This window comes from Carassius carassius, unplaced genomic scaffold, assembly GCF_963082965.1.
Source record: "Carassius carassius unplaced genomic scaffold, fCarCar2.1 SCAFFOLD_77, whole genome shotgun sequence".
Lineage (NCBI taxonomy): Eukaryota > Metazoa > Chordata > Actinopteri > Cypriniformes > Cyprinidae > Carassius > Carassius carassius.
In genome coordinates, this window is record NW_026775206.1 from 55,942 (window position 1) to 72,500 (window position 16,559).

The 16,559-nt window shown below is 46.7% G+C and overlaps 2 protein-coding genes across 6 annotated transcripts in view; one reads left to right on the forward strand and one right to left on the reverse strand.

The window, feature by feature from the left end:
- Positions 1 to 2,123: 2,123 nt before the first annotated feature.
- Positions 2,124 to 3,002, reverse strand: LOC132139443 (transmembrane protein 60-like). The gene is made up of 2 exons (XM_059547800.1): positions 2,863 to 3,002; positions 2,124 to 2,758 (listed from the first exon to the last, which is right to left on the reverse strand). Exon 2 carries the CDS (start codon positions 2,714 to 2,716, stop codon positions 2,339 to 2,341), a length of 378 nt encoding a protein of 125 aa, XP_059403783.1. The 5' UTR covers positions 2,717 to 2,758; positions 2,863 to 3,002; the 3' UTR covers positions 2,124 to 2,338.
- Positions 3,003 to 3,422: 420 nt separating this feature from the next.
- The window catches only part of LOC132139441 (protein PHTF2-like), a 30,634-nt gene continuing 17,497 nt past the window's right edge, over positions 3,423 to 16,559 (forward strand). For 2 of the 5 annotated variants that reach the window (XM_059547795.1, XM_059547797.1), the window contains exons 1-9: positions 3,423 to 3,567; positions 10,918 to 10,998; positions 12,208 to 12,264; positions 12,508 to 12,519; positions 14,523 to 14,592; positions 14,725 to 14,883; positions 15,420 to 15,579; positions 15,918 to 16,079; positions 16,442 to 16,559. The exon at positions 16,442 to 16,559 is cut by the window's right edge and continues 81 nt beyond it. In XM_059547795.1, coding sequence (XP_059403778.1) covers positions 10,954 to 10,998; positions 12,208 to 12,264; positions 12,508 to 12,519; positions 14,523 to 14,592; positions 14,725 to 14,883; positions 15,420 to 15,579; positions 15,918 to 16,079; positions 16,442 to 16,559 — 783 coding nt within the window. In that variant the 5' untranslated portion in view covers positions 3,423 to 3,567; positions 10,918 to 10,953. The remainder of the gene's footprint in view (positions 3,568 to 10,917; positions 10,999 to 12,207; positions 12,265 to 12,507; positions 12,520 to 14,522; positions 14,593 to 14,724; positions 14,884 to 15,419; positions 15,580 to 15,917; positions 16,080 to 16,441) is intronic. The other 3 variants (XM_059547796.1, XM_059547799.1, XM_059547798.1) reach the window with 2 other exon arrangements.

Genomic DNA, 16,559 nt, shown 5'->3' on the forward strand with positions numbered 1-16,559 from the left:
GTTTGAGTTGTTCTTTTTTTGCTTTGGGTTTTGGATATTGTTGTGTAATATGTATGTAATGTATGTAATGTAAATGTGATAAATGTATATGTTTAATCAGATTATTCAAGTTGATTTTTAGTGCTCATTAACACATTTACAGTGATTAATTAAATGGTAGGACAGGGACATTACGCTGTTTCACAAACATAGCCTCAAGACTTCATATTTTATAAAGATTATCATGTGTAACCAGGAGACTAGAGTGATAAAATCAATTGCTAATGTATGAAACCCAGAAAGGGACGTGACGCAACCACCGCAAAACTGCTGGTGTTATGAAGCAAACTCACCCACAGGGTTACATCAGACACACAACGACACACTCCTCACAGAACAGCTCGTGCTGGATTTACTGTAAACATGAGCTCTGCTGCTTTCTGAAGACTGATGATATTCACAGAGACACTCAATAATCCGTCTGTCTCTCAGACACTCACTAGACTGAAACACTTCAGCCATGTTTCTTGTATTTATGGGCATGTGTGTGTGTGTGTGTGTGTGTGTGTGTGTGTGTGTGTGTGTGTGTGTGTGTGATGCTGTGGACTCTGGTGTATCTGTAGAGAAGAGAAAGTGTCTGAGCAGCTGAGTTCAGGAATGTTCTTCAACAAGCCCTAACGTGACTCTGAAACCAATCGCATAGCTTCCTTCTTCCCTTTGCCAAACACACACACACACATATCTACAGAGAACTAGTGTGAAAGAGCTTTTACAAAAATGCTTTCCCTCCAGCAAGTCACACAGAGGAACTTTCTGGAACACAGATAAGAGGAAGTGTCTCCAGCATCATGCTCTGGTCAGACTCCCAGCGCTGCTCTCAGATGTTCTGAAGGACCAGAGGAATCCAGTAACAGACACACTCATCGTTAGACTGACAGCTGCTTCAGATCCACTAGAACAGTGTGTGTGTGTGTGTCAATCAGCCTGACTGACCCAGTGGATGAGAGCCAAAGACAAACATGTCCATGTGAAGTTGATTTGATACACTCTTAATATCTTAATAAAATAGATCATATTTTCAGTCAGTTACACTAATTAATGAAATCTAATAGAATTAAACATCCTGTAGAGCAGGGCTGGGCAGCTTCGGTCCTGGAGGGTCACTGTCCTAATCAAACACACCTGAACAAGCTAATCAGTGTCTTCAAGATCTCTAGAAAGCTCCAGGCAGGTGTGTTAGATTGGGCTTGGAGTTAAACTCTGCAGGACAGTGGTCCGTTTAGCGAGGACTGCTATAGAGAGTAAAGTACAATCTTTCTTTTCTCTTTTCTCTGTAAAGCAGCTGTGGAACAGTCCGTCTGATGCTGCCATCTAGTGATCACAGTCTGTACTGCACGCTGCACTGATCGCGCTTTGAAGAAATGCAGTGTTTCAGAGCAGCTTCCAGCTACATACAGCAACGTTAGCTTCTTTCACCTTTCATTTTGATGTATCTATTGTGAATAAATGGTCATGAAATATATGCCATTTGTCACATTGCAGCACTATACGGGGGAAGTCGTGGCCTAATGGTTAGAGAGTCGGACTCCCAATCGAAAGGTTGTGAGTTCGAGTCCCGGGCCGGCAGGAATTGTGGGTGGGGGGAGTGCATGTACAGTTCTCTCTCCACCTTCAATACCACGACTTAGGTGCCCTTGAGCAAGGCATCGAACTCCCGACTGCTCCCCGGGCGCCGCAGCATAAATGGCTGCCCACTGCTCTGGGTGTGTGTTCACTGCTCTGTGTGTGTGCACTTCAGATGGGTTAAATGCAGAGCACAAATTCTGAGTATGGGTCACCATACTTGGCTGAATGTCACTTCACTTCACTATTGAATTATTAACAATCAGATAAATTGACCATAATTTGTGTTTATTCACCAAGTCATATTGAAGATCATGGCTGTATCAAGAGTTTGGAGATATTTTGACCTTTGTATGTGTTGTGATTGTTTGGCTGTATCTTGTTAACAGTTACAGATGATGTGATGAATGAACAGACTCACGCTCCACATTCATCACTGCAGTGACTTTATTCTGAACAGTTTCACTGTATTTCTCTTCATCACTTAATGAACGTCTGCTGGCAGCAAGAGATTCACATGAGAAAAACTACATGTTCATTACAGCATCAGCACATGGAAATATATTTACAAATCAATCACACGAATAAAACCACATATTACCAAACTTGAAATGTACAAAATTGAGACAAATTTCTCTTTAAAAAAAAAGAACAGAAACACCATAATGTTTGATCTCTGTAGAAACATTTCTGTTCACGTACAGATGTTAGAGATCATTTCGTGTGTGTGTGTGTGTCAGTCTGTGCGCTGGGGCAGGATGTTGTATCCCAGCTGGATCAGGGCTCCGGTCAGCAGTGTCCAGAAGGGCACACAGATGATCAGCAGTCGTAGGTTGGTCAGCTGCTCCAGCCGCGCACACAGAGTCACACAGAAGCCCACCTTCATCATCAGAGCCAGCAGATACCAGAGCTTCAGCCGCGGCTCGTAACCCGCCCGACAGCGGCCCGCCACCTTCACACCCAGCATCAGCAGCAGGATGCTGTCAAACACCCAGACGGGCAGGAAGACCAGGAACCAGCTCCACTTGACCTTTCCGTCCAGCTTCAGCACCAGCAGGATGAGGAAGAGGAGCGAGAAGATCCAGGTCAGCAGAACCCTCTGAGCCAGAGACATCTGGACACTGACCACAACCAGCTCCGAGAAATCAGTCAGCAGCTGTGAACACCATCATCATCATCATCATCATCAACAACAACATCATCAACAACACTGAGGATCTTCATCCCGCGAGCATCGGTAACACGCGTGACGTCACTCACCGCACAGTCCCGCCGAAGTCTGCAGGATCATCCGTTGACTCTCATTTGAACCGTAATGAAACGATCTTCATCGGAATCATAATGGAGTGACTCGTTCTTTGGCTTTATTAGGATGCGCGGTGCTGTCTGTAGCTGTCAATCACACAGTGATTCTGTTTCCGGGTTCAGAAGCTCGTCCCGGATGTGTGGAATATTGGCGTCCATAGAAACACCGATCAGCTGACCATCGTTTCATGTGTTGTGTAACGGTTTGTCACCGGTTATTTCAGCTAGACAGACGTTAGCGTCACACCGGCGGTCACGAGAGGCTAAATAACGCGGTTAGACGGGCTGAAACGCTTCTGTCGCGTGACCTGCAGAGGGCGGCATTACGCGAGCGCTATTCATGAGGCGCGTTCACGCCTGCGCGCGACCCACAGTCAGGCTCGTACCCTGTACATCAGTCGTGTGTTTACCGCTCGCTCGCGCTGCTTTCACGCGGCTCGAGTCGTTAATATTCTTCGGTGAGTGTAAAGATCCACAGATCGAGTGAATTCAGCTGCGCGTTAATTCCGAGCGCGCCGGTAACCCGGATCTCACAGCGGCTCTAAGGTGAACGGTCAGAGAGACAACGACACTGAAATCACCAGCGATCTTCATCATCATCTTCATCATCATCATCACCGTCTCATCACGTCAAGCTTCCGTCTGTTAGTCGAGCAAGCGGTAAGAGAGGAGAGATCTGAACATGAACGATCACACACACACACACACACACACACACACAGTCACACGGTTACCTATAAAACACGTAGTAACACACTCGTGTGTTTCACACACACACACACACACACACACACACACACACACACACAAACACAACACACACACACACACACAGTCACACTGTTACCTATAAAACACGTAGTAACACACTCGTGTGTTTCACACACACACACACACACACACACACACACACACACACACACACACACACACACAACACATCACACACACTCAAACACATCACACACACACACACACACTCAAACACATCACACACACAAACACAACACACACACACACATCACACACACAAACACATCACACACACTCAAACACATCACACACACACACACACACACACACACAAACACATCACACACACTCAAACACATCACACACACACACACACACTCAAACACATCACACACACAAACACAACACACACACACACATCACACACACAAACACATCACACACACTCAAACACATCACACACACACACACACACACACACACACAGTCACACTGTTACCTATAAAACACGTAGTAACACACTCGTGTCTTTCACACACACACACACACACACACACACAAACACATCACACACACTCAAACACATCACACACACACACACACACACACACACACATCACACACACAAACACAACACACACAGTCACACTGTTACCTATAAAACACGTAGTAACACACTCTTGTCTTTCACACACACACACACACACACACACACACACACACTCACTCCTGACCCAGACACACACACACACACACACTCACTCCTGACCCAGACACACACACACACACACTCAAACACATCACACACACAAACACAACACACACACACACACACACTCAAACACATCACACACACACACAGTCACACTGTTACCTATAAAACACGTAGTAACACACTTGTGTCTCTCACACACACACACACACTTGTGTTATGGTGTATCTGTTTGCTTAAATGTAAAGCTCTTTGACTCGATCAGTGTTTGACAGAAGATCACACACACCTGGTGCAGACGAACACCCTAAAAACACCCAGCTGACAGACACCAGGAGAGGGTTATATTAACCCTTTCAGCTTTAATGTGTGTGTAGAGTCACAGACGCTCCTCTGATCACAGATCTGATGTTCACAGCTCACAGAGAGGAACCTCAGAAAACATGCAGTTCTTCAGTCTGTGTGTGTGTGTGTGTGTGTGTGTCTGGGTCAGGAGTGTGTGTGTGTGTGTGTGTGTGTGTCTGGGTCAGGAGTGTGTGTGTGTGTGTCTGGGTCAGGAGTGTGTGTGTGTGTGTGTGTGTGTCTGGGTCAGGAGTGAGTGTGTGTGTGTGTGTGTGTGTGTGTGTGTGTGTGTCTGGGTCAGGAGTGAGTGTGTGTGTGTGTGTCTGGGTCAGGAGTGTGTGTGTGTGTGTGTGTGTGTGTGTCTGGGTCAGGAGTGTGTGTGTGTGTGTGTGTGTGTCTGGGTCAGGAGTGTGTGTGTGTGTGTGTGTGTGTCTGGGTCAGGAGTGTGTGTGTGTTTTTGAGTGTGTGTGTGTGTGTGTGTCTAGGTCAGGAGTGTGTGTGTGTGTGTGTCTGGGTCAGGAGTGTGTGTGTGTGTGTGTGTCTGGGTCAGGAGTGTGTGTGTGTGTGTGTGTGTGTGTGTCTGGGTCAGGAGTGTGTGTGTGTGTGTCTGGGTCAGGAGTGTGTGTGTGTGTGTCTGGGTCAGGAGTGTGTGTGTGTGTGTGTGTCTGGGTCAGGAGTGTGTGTGTGTGTGTGTGTGTGTGTGTGTGTGTGTGTGTGTGTGTGTCTGGGTCAGGAGTGTGTGTGTTGTATGTGTGTGTCTGGGTCAGGAGTGAGTGTGTGTGTGTGTGTGTGTGTGTGTGTCTAGGTCAGGAGTGTGTGTCTGGGTCAGGAGTGTGTGTGTGTGTGTGTGTGTGTGTGTGTCTGGGTCAGGAGTGTGTGTGTTGTATGTGTGTGTCTGGGTCAGGAGTGAGTGTGAGTGTGTGTGTGTGTGTCTGGGTCAGGAGTGAGTGTGTGTGTGTGTGTGTGTCTGGGTCAGGAGTGAGTGTGTGTGTGTGTGTGTGTGTCTGGGTCAGGAGTGTGTGTGTGTGTGTGTGTGTGTCTGGGTCAGGAGTGTGTGTGTGTGTGTGTGTGAGTGTGTGTGTGTGTGTGTCTGGGTCAGGAGTGTGTGTGTGTGTGTGTGTGTGTGTGTGTGTGTCTGGGTCAGGAGTGAGTGTGAGTGTGTGTGTGTGTGTCTGGGTCAGGAGTGAGTGTGTGTGTGTCTGGGTCAGGAGTGTGTGTGTGTGTGTGTGTGTGTGTGTGTGTCTGGGTCAGGAGTGTGTGTGTGTGTGTGTGTGTGTGTGTGTGTGTGTGTCTGGGTCAGGAGTGTGTGTGTGTGTGTGAGTGTGTGTGTGTGTGTCTGGGTCAGGAGTGTGTGTGTGTGTGTGTGTGTGTGTGTGTGTGTCTGGGTCAGGAGTGAGTGTGAGTGTGTGTGTGTGTGTGTGTCTGGGTCAGGAGTGAGTGTGTGTGTGTCTGGGTCAGGAGTGTGTGTGTGTGTGTGTGTGTCTGGGTCAGGAGTGTGTGTGTGTGTGTGTGTGTGTCTGGGTCAGGAGTGTGTGTGTTGTATGTGTGTGTCTGGGTCAGGAGTGAGTGTGTGTGTGTGTGTCTGGGTCAGGAGTGAGTGTGTGTGTGTGTCTGGGTCAGGAGTGAGTGTGTGTGTGTGTGTGTGTCTGGGTCAGGAGTGAGTGTGTGTGTGTGTGTGTGTGTGTGTGTGTGTGTGTGTGTCTGGGTCAGGAGTGTGTGTGTGTGTGTGTGTGTCTGGGTCAGGAGTGTGTGTGTGTGTGTGTGTGTGTGTGTCTAGGTCAGGAGTGTGTGTGTGTCTGGGTCAGGAGTGTGTGTGTGTGTGTGTGTGTCTGGGTCAGGAGTGTGTGTGTGTCTGGGTCAGGAGTGTGTGTGTGTGTGTGTGTGTGTCTGGGTCAGGAGTGTGTGTGTGTGTGTCTGGGTCAGGAGTGTGTGTGTGTGTGTGTGTGTGTCTGGGTCAGGAGTGTGTGTGTGTGTGTGTCTGGGTCAGGAGTGTGTGTGTTGTATGTGTGTGTCTGGGTCAGGAGTGTGTGTGTGTGTGTGTGTGTGTGTGTCTAGGTCAGGAGTGTGTGTGTGTGTGTGTGTCTGGGTCAGGAGTGTGTGTGTGTGTGTGTGTGTGTGTGTCTGGGTCAGGAGTGTGTGTGTGTCTGGGTCAGGAGTGTGTGTGTGTGTGTGTGTGTGTGTGTGTCTGGGTCAGGAGTGTGTGTGTGTGTGTCTGGGTCAGGAGTGTGTGTGTGTGTGTCTGGGTCAGGAGTGTGTGTGTGTGTGTGTGTGTCTGGGTCAGGAGTGTGTGTGTGTGTGTGTGTGTGTCTGGGTCAGGAGTGTGTGTGTTGTATGTGTGTGTCTGGGTCAGGAGTGTGTGTGTGTGTGTGTGTCTAGGTCAGGAGTGTGTGTGTGTGTGTGTCTGGGTCAGGAGTGTGTGTGTGTGTGTGTGTGTGTGTGTGTGTGTGTGTCTGGGTCAGGAGTGTGTGTGTTGTATGTGTGTGTCTGGGTCAGGAGTGAGTGTGAGTGTGTGTGTGTGTGTGTGTGTGTGTGTGTCTGGGTCAGGAGTGAGTGTGTGTGTGTCTGGGTCAGGAGTGTGTGTGTGTGTGTGTCTGGGTCAGGAGTGTGTGTGTGTGTGTGTGTGTGTCTGGGTCAGGAGTGTGTGTGTGTCTGGGTCAGGAGTGTGTGTGTGTGTGTGTGTCTGGGTCAGGAGTGTGTGTGTGTGTGTCTGGGTCAGGAGTGTGTGTGTGTGTGTCTGGGTCAGGAGTGTGTGTGTGTGTGTGTGTGTGTCTGGGTCAGGAGTGTGTGTGTGTGTGTGTGTGTGTGTGTGTGTGTCTGGGTCAGGAGTGTGTGTGTGTGTGTGTGTGTCTAGGTCAGGAGTGTGTGTGTGTGTGTGTCTGGGTCAGGAGTGTGTGTGTGTGTGTGTGTGTGTGTGTGTGTGTCTGGGTCAGGAGTGTGTGTGTGTGTGTGTGTGTGTGTGTGTCTGGGTCAGGAGTGTGTGTGTGTGTGTGTGTGATTCTGCAGCTGTAAGTGTCAGGAGTGCTGCTGCTTCTGCAGGATATTTTTAGATGTTTGTTCCACGAATAGCTTCACGTCTGTCCAGAGATCAGTGCTTCTCTTCCTCACAGTGCTCTTCATCTCATCCGTCGGGGGGTGGGGGGGTTCTGCATGAGGGTTAAGAGAGACAGAATAAAAGCAACCGTTTCCTCTTACAGACACACACAGGAAGATACGCTGCTTTATTTAGCCTGTGAAGAACTCTCACACACACAGACCGTCTCCTTCATGAAACATGCACAGCTCTGTGTTGGGTTACACATCGGTAGATGGATGTGTGTTTGTGTGTGTGTGTGTGTGTGTGTGTTTCCTGCTGGTTCGTCTAGAGCAGTGTTTGTTGTGCTGCTGTTAAAGTGACTCTAACACTGATCTGTGTGTCCTCGAGTCGATCGATCAGCACTGATCCAGTGTTCAGTACAAGCGGTTGATGATGTTTGTGTTGGTTGGCAGGAGACACAAATCTCATGTAAATGAAAGTGTTTAGTGAGAGCAGGACCGGTCTGTCCACCCTTGAGTGTGCACTAGTGAGGGCGTGTGTCACCCTCCCTTCAGGCTGATTCATGTTCCCCTTCTGCTGCTGCTGTCTGCTTTCTGCTAAATTAACTGTTGATGTGAACAGGTAAAAAGCTCATCTATGTGTGATGTGACGTCACGTCAGTCAGGTGTGTGTGTGTGTGTCACATTTAATGCAGCGACTGAACCAACTCTCAGAAAGCTCAGCGTTCACTCCATGATGAGGTGTTTACAACACGAGAGAAAGAGAGAGACGCTTTTAGAAGTGCTTATTAATCTCTCTCTCTCTATCTCTCTATCTTTCTCTCTCACACACACACACACACACACACACACTCACAATCTGTCTCACACTCTCTCTCTTATACACACACGCTCTCACACACACACACACACACACGTTTGTTTTTGTGTAAAGTGTGTTCATCCCATAGGTGTAATGGTTTTTATACTGTACAAACTGTATATTCTATGGCCCTACACCTAACCCTCACAGGAAACTTTGTGCATTAAAAAAAAAAGACAATTTTGTATGTCTTTAAGCCTTTTGAATTACAGGGACACAGGAAGTGTCCTCATAAACCACCTTCAAACTGTAATATATGGAGTGAAAACGGTATCAAATCCTCCCACAAATACACAGGAGAGATCCACATGTGTGCTCTCAGCAATCCAGGCAAAGGCAAGAGCATTAATTGTTTCTTTGCTCACAGAATGATCCTCAAATACTGTATCTGTTCCTGATATTTCATGCAAAACAAAATCGCGAGTCCTTTGCATTCGTGTTCTGCCTTAAGAATGTCTATAAATACGTGCTTTTGTATTAGTAGATTCTTCTGAGACTGTAATTCTGTGGCCTTTACTCACTAATGCGCACGAGCCAATCTGTACACTTTACTCTGGTCATGTTACCCTTGGGAGATATCATCAGGAAACATGGTGTTAGCTTTCACTGTTATGCTGATGATACTCAGCTCTATATTTCTTCGCAGCCCGGTGAAACACACCAATTTGAAAAACTAATGGATTGCATAGTTGATATAAAAAACTGGATGACGAGTAATTTCTTACTGCTAAATTCTGAAAAAACAGAGGTGTTAATTATAGGACCTAAAAACTCTGCTTGTAATAACCTGGAACACTGTCTAAGACTTGATGGTTGCTCTGTCAATTCTTCGTCATCAGTTAGGAACCTAGGTGTGCTATTTGATCGCAATCTTCTGCACAATCTGACTTTGCTGCAGCCTGGAATTGAACTACTGGTTTCGTCTGGTCAGAGGAGAACTGGCCCCCCAACTGAGCCTGGTTTCTCCCAAGGTTTTTTTCTCCATTCTGTCACCGATGGAGTTTCGGTTCCTTGCCGCTGTCGCCTCTGGCTTGCTTAGTTGGGGTCACTTCATCTACAGCGATATCGTTGACTTGATTGCAAATAAATGGACAGACACTATTTAACTGAACAGAGATGACATCACTGAATCCAATGATGAACTGCCTTTAACTATCATTTTTGCATTATTGACACTGTTTTCCTAATGAATGTTGTTCAGTTGCTTTGACGCAATGTATTTTGTTTAAAGCGCTATATAAATAAAGGTGACGTTGACATTGACATGAAGCAGGCGCTCAGACGTGTGTAGGATGGCGATCTGAATGGACCCTGACTCCTGTCTTTTTCCCTCAGGATTACTGCAACCAATATTTAGACTTACATCTTCAGTTTCCAAAAAAAAAAAAAAAAAGAGTCCGGGTCCTTGAAGTGGATCACCATTCAGATCGCCATCCTACACACGTCTGAGCGCCTGCTTCATGACCAGAGTAAAGTGTACAGATTGGCTTGTACATTAGTGAGTAAAGGCCACAGAACTAGTCTCAGAAGAATCTGCTAATACAGAAGCACGAATGGTGCACCGTGTGGATCTCGAGGTGCATCTATGGGAGGATTAGATACGGTTTTCACTCCGTAGTAATACCTGTGTCATACTCATGTCATTATACACATTTGTGTCCTTATGAACCAACCAAACCAGTGCAAACACACATTCTCAAACACACACACTCGCATTCGAGTTCTTCTCATAGACTTCCATTGTTTTTCTATCAGGTTAATGATATTTTCTTCTGTTATTTCCGGACCGACTCCTAAACAAACCCTCAGAGAAACCCATCCAATTAGACCCTCACAAATCTATCTAAACAAGTACACACACACACACACACACACACACACACACACACACACACACACACACACACACACACACACACACACACACACAGACACACACACACACACAGAGAGAGACAGCCAATGTCACACCAGATTAGTTTTATCTGTGAATTTCTGGTGTGAAACTGGGTGGTTAGAGCTCTGACACACACACACACACACACACACACACAAGCCTGATGAAGACAGACACTTTCAGTCCCATTATAGAACTTGATGTTCAAGAAGATAGTGAAGAGAAACATTCACCAACTGAATGACAATCAGAAGACACTGTGTGTGTGTGTGTGTGTGTGTGTGTGTACGAGTGTGTGTGTGTGTGTGTGTGTGTGTGTACGAGTGTGTGTGTGTGTGACACACCTGTGCTGCAGGTAAGAAGAGCTTCAGTGCGTCAGAACGCTGATCTCCTCCTGTCTCTCTCTCACAGATTAAGATGCTCCAGCGTGCGGCTCCTGACATGTAAATGGCGTCGAAGGTGCGTGATGCTGTGCTCTGGTACCAGAAGAAGGTGAGCGATCAGTCCATGTTCCTCTCTCTGAGATGTTTCCTCTCACTGTGAGTTCATGTGTTTGAGCTTCTGTCTGATGTCTGTGTGTTGAGCACTGATCTTATTGATCTGATTTATTGATCCTGATGATGATGATGATCTGATGCCTCTGAAGCTGAAGGGTTTGTTAGAGTTAGTCATGAATCTGTCCAGTTTAGTTCAGTTCTGGACGAGTCCTGTGACTGTTTCACTGCTGAATGTCACAACAAAACAGAGGATGGTCACTCAGAGAAACACTCAACAACATGAAAAACAAAACCACGAATGCTCATCACGTCTGCGTGTGGATTACACACGACAGACGACTAACTCTCGCACAGCTGTCAGCTCACAAACATCTGATCTTCATTTAGATGCGGTTCTGTCAGCATCAGACCAGAGCCTGCTGGCTGTTGTGTTGCCATGGCAGCAGCTACTGTGATGTCATTTCCTCTAAGCTTTCATTCAGCATGAAGAACGAGAAAATCTGTGTGAGACTCATCTGTCTGTCTGCTCAGGTGGATATTATGTAACCGCATAGAAACACTGTAGAATCAGCCTTCATCTCACACACTCAAACACACTCACACACATTTACACAAACACACTCGCACACACACACACACACACACACACACACACTCACTCTCTCTCTCACAGGTCGCGCTCGCTGTATGTTTAATGAGACTGAACTCGTGAATTATTGAGTGTTTTCCACCGTGTGACTTCAGCTCAGCGTTGCTGTCTTCACCTCCAGTGTTCACATGACAGCGCGTCGCGGTACTTATCACCCAGCAACAATCAGACCAATCAGAGCTTGCCTCCAGGGATCTCCAGAAACTCCATCCTGCACGATGCTCCAAACCAGAAAATGATGAGGTTCAGCTTTGTGACCCGTGCCTGGCTGTAGCCTAGACTGCCAACAATATAGTTCCAAAAAAACTCCAAAAGCAGCATCATATTTAACCCAAGAAATATATAAGGCTAGATAAAGAATGAAGTATAAGAACTTAAGTCTTAGTGTTTTCTTGGGAAGTTAGCAGGTAGTTCTCTTCTAGGGTTAGGCCGGTGGAATGGTCTGTCTATTAATCAGCTTAATGTGCAGCACAATCAGCCCAAGCTGATCAATTAACAAATGCCAAAAACCAGCCTGATCAATCAGATGTGTAACCTGTCTGTCTCGTCTGTCAGATTGGTGCGTACGACCAGCAGATATGGGAGAAATCAGTGGAACAGCGAGAGATCAAGGTAATGAGTGCCTCTTGATTTGAACCCTTCCTTTCACCTGTTCATTCTGCCTTTGCAGCTGTGTGTGTGTGTGTGTGTGTGTGTGTGTGAGAGAGAGAGAGAAAGAGAGAGAGAGAGAGTGTGTTTGTGTGTGTGTGAGAGAGAGAGAGAGAGAGAGAGAGAGAGAGAGTGTGTGTGTGTGTGTTTGTGTGGTTCATTCATTCCTCTTTTAAACGTGTCTTTATCTCCCTTCACTCGAAGCAGTTTATCAGACGCGTGAGTATCGCGGAGACGATGCAGTGCTGCTCTCAGCCTGTAGGTGGCGCTGCGTGTGGGTTGTTCAGTCTGGTCTTCATGTGTAACACAACTGGATGCCTGTATTTGTGTGACTTACTTGAATTTAATATGTTGTAGTCAGAAGCAGATCTCATTGGCTGGAATATATCGCAGCAGCTTGAGAGTGAATTTGCATTCAGTTTGTTTGTTTGTGTTGCGCTGAATGTCTTGTGTAACACGAGGGTTAGACAGTCCAAAATAAAGCCAGCAGAAAGTGTGAGTCAAACCTCCCTCTGTCCAGATCAGCCGAAAGAAGTATATATATATTATATATATATATATTAATTAAAGTTGTAAATCCCTAATAATCTGTCATTAAATGAGTGCCTGAAAGAGCTGCTTCAGATCCTGCTTAAAGTCAGTGTTTTATTGCACTCTGGTCATGAACTTACTTATTTTATTAATCTTTTGTTTTTAAATAAAACTGGTTTGTTGAGAAGTGTGTGTGCTGACATGCATGGTTTCCTCCATCAGTGAGAATAATCTGCTGTGACAGAAGGCACTGTTAGTCATCCTGTCTGTCTCTGTCTGTCTGATGAGTGTCTGTCTGTCTGATGAGTGTCTGTCTGTCTGTCTGTCTGATGAGTGTCTGTCTGTCTGTCTGTCTGTCTGATGAGTCTGTCTGTCTGATGAGCTTCTGTCTGTCTGATGAGTGTCTGTCTGTCTGTCTGTCTGATGAGTGTCTGTCTGTCTGTCTGTCTGTCTGTCTGATGAGCGTCTGTCTGTCTGTCTGTCTGATGAGTGTCTGTATGTCTGTCTGATGAGTGTCTATCTGTCTGTCTGATGTGTGTGTGTGTGTGTCTGTCTGTCTGTCTGTCTGATGAGTGTCTGTCTGTCTGATGAGCGTCTGTCTGATGAGTGTCTGTCTGTCTGTCTGATGAGCGTCTGTCTGTCTGTCTGATGAGCGTCTGTCTGTCTGTCTGATGAGCTTCTGTCTGTCTGATGAGTGTCTGTCTGTCTGTCTGATGAGTGTCTGTCTGTCTGTCTGTCTGTCTGATGAGCGTCTGTCTGTCTGTCTGTCTGATGAGTGTCTGTATGTCTGTCTGATGAGCGTCTATCTGTCTGTCTGATGTGTGTGTGTGTGTGTCTCTGTCTGTCTGTCTGATGAGTGTCTGTCTGTCTGATGAGCGTCTGTCTGATGAGTGTCTGTCTGTCTGTCTGATGAGCGTCTGTCTGTCTGTCTGATGAGCGTCTGTCTGTCTGTCTGATGAGCGTCTGTCTGTCTGATGAGTGTCTGTCTGTCTGTCTGATGAGCGTCTGTCTGTCTGATGAGTGTTTGTCTGATGAGCGTCTGTCTGATGAGCGTCTGTCGTTCTGATGAGTGTCTGTCTGATGAGCATCTGTCTGTCTGTCTGATGAGTGTGTGTCTGTCTGTCTGTCTGTCTGATGAGTGTCTGTCTGTCTGATGAGCATCTGTCTGTCTGTCTGATGAGTGTGTGTCTGTCTGTCTGTCTGTCTGATGAGTGTCTGTCTGTCTGATGAGCATCTGTCTGTCTGTCTGATGAGTGTGTGTCTGTCTGTCTGTCTGTCTGTCTGATGAGTGTCTGTCTGTCTGATGAGCATCTGTCTGTCTGATGAGCGTCTGTCTGTCTGTCTGATGAGTCTGTCTGTCTGATGAGCGTCTGTCTGTCTGATGAGTGTCTGTTTGTCTGTCTGTCTGATGAGCATTTGTCTGATAAGCGTCTGTCTGTCTGATGAGTGTCTGTCTGTCTGTCCGTCTGATGAGTGTCTGTCTGTCTGATGAGTGTCTGTCTGTCTGTCTGATGAGCGTTTGTCTGATGAGCGTCTGTCTGTCTGATGAGTGTCTGTCTGTCTGTCTGTCTGTCTGATGAGCGTCTGTCTGTCTGATGAGCGTCTGATGAGCGTCTGTCTGTCTGATGAGTGTCTGTCTGTCTGATGAGCGTCTGTCGTTCTGATGAGTGTCTGTCTGTCTCTGTCTGCAGGGTCTGAGGAACAAACCGAAGAAGACTGGTCATGTAAAGCCGGACCTGATTGACGTGGATCTGGTTAGAGGTCAGAAACACATGATGTTGTCTGTAGTTGATGTGTTTGGTTGTGTTCACATCACGTTCAGGTCTGTTATGCAGGTCATTCGTGTCATCATGAGTCACAGCTCGTAAACTCGTATTATGTTTTATTCTTCAGGTTCTGCGTTTGCTAAAGCGAAGCCGGAGAGCCCGTGGACCTCTCTGACCCGGAAGGGCATCGTCAGAGTGGTTTTCTTCCCCTTTTTCTTCCGCTGGTGGATTCAGGTGACGTCGAGGGCCGTCTTCTACCTGCTGCTGTCTCTCTACCTGCTGCAGGGTGAGTGAGCGTCTCTTCACACACAATCACTTGATGTCCTGTGAATTTCTTCAGCAGTCATTTAAGTGAAGGGTATAGTGAATGGACTTCATGTCAACCAGCAATGTCTCTGTTTATAGACCAGAGAACAACAGAAAGGTGATGTCTGTCCTGGCTGTGTGTCAGGTTAATCACGCTGGCGATGCGCTGATGATTCTTGTGTTTCCACACTGTCAGCCGCGAGTTCCTCCATCAGTTCGACTCAGTGAAATCTTTCTGATTGTCTTAATGTTGCTCATTGATTCACTGGAGCTGTTTTTCTTGTCTGACATGTTTGTAAATAGATCTTGGTGGAGTTCATGTGCTTATGTTTTTATGGGTTATCAAAGAGAACAGGGTGTGTGTAATAATCCAAATTCATGTACCAAACAAAAAAAAACAAATCTCCTTAAATTAAACCATGTTCGTCATCGCATGCTCTGGATTATTTGCATCTTAACACAGTGTTTCTTGTCCCGGTCTCTCGTGAGTTGATCGGTGTGTGTGTTGTGTTGCAGTGCTGGCGGCGGCGTTGTTCTTCAGCGTCTCCAGTCCTCACGATGTCCCCGTCACCGAAGTGTTTGGTGCCATCGCTCTGATGCTGATGTTAGGAACTGTTCACTGCCAGATCGTCTCCACACACACTCCTAAAGCCAGCAGCGGCGGGAGACGACGCAGGTCAGACTCTCCTCTGCTTGTCTTTGATGCTTCTGTATGGTTTCAGACATCAACGAAACTCTTAAACACTAGATCAGGAGATGAGTCGGACTGCTGAGATGATTCTGCTTCTTGACTGATGGTTCTTTATACTTTATACTTTATGATCCTGTCAAATCCTAAATGTTTTGAATAACAAACTTCAATGCAAATGAATCATTCAAAGTTAGTTTGAATCATCTCAGTTTAGTCTGTGTCTCCGTCAGGCCTTTCTCTTCTCTTGACTTTGGGAATCAAGCGCTCTGAAGCCAAAGTTCAATCTTTCTAAGTATTCTGCACTTTGCTGTCTCTGGCTAAAGGAAGTTGAGGAAAGCAGCTCATTTGGACATTCATAGAGAAGGCGACGGCTCTAGCACTACTGATAACACGCAAGAGGGATCGCCGCAGGGCTCGCTGTCCGCCGGCTCACACGGCCTCGTCACTTTCTTCAGAGATCTCTGGCATGGTTTCTTTAAAGCGGGGTGTGTATTTCTCTCTTTCTCTCATTTCCTCTTTAGATCTGAATGGCTACAACATCTCTTCTAAAGCCACGTCATCACGCTGCAGTGCAGTTCTGCGTCTGTCGCTGAGGTTTGGTCATTGTGTTTCTCACTAGACAAAGGGATTTTGTAGCCATTTTATTCCATCTGCTCCATGTTTGCGCTTCTCATCATTATTCCCCAGAAGCACAGTGCTTACTGTCTCCAGAAACGGTTCACTCTCTACTGATTCACAAGCTCCCATCAGCGTTTTCTGTGGAGGACTAGAGCTGCGCTTCCACACATCGCTTGATCAAACACACAGCCTTTAGTAGAACCTGCTCTTTTCCTCGCTGTCCCATCAGGTCTAAGAAGTCCAAGCTGTCCCTCGATAAGTCTACAGAGACGGACAATGGATACGTGTCTCTTGACGGCCGCATCACCAGCAAAAGCAGCGAGGAGCGTTTACTGCTGCACGAGCCT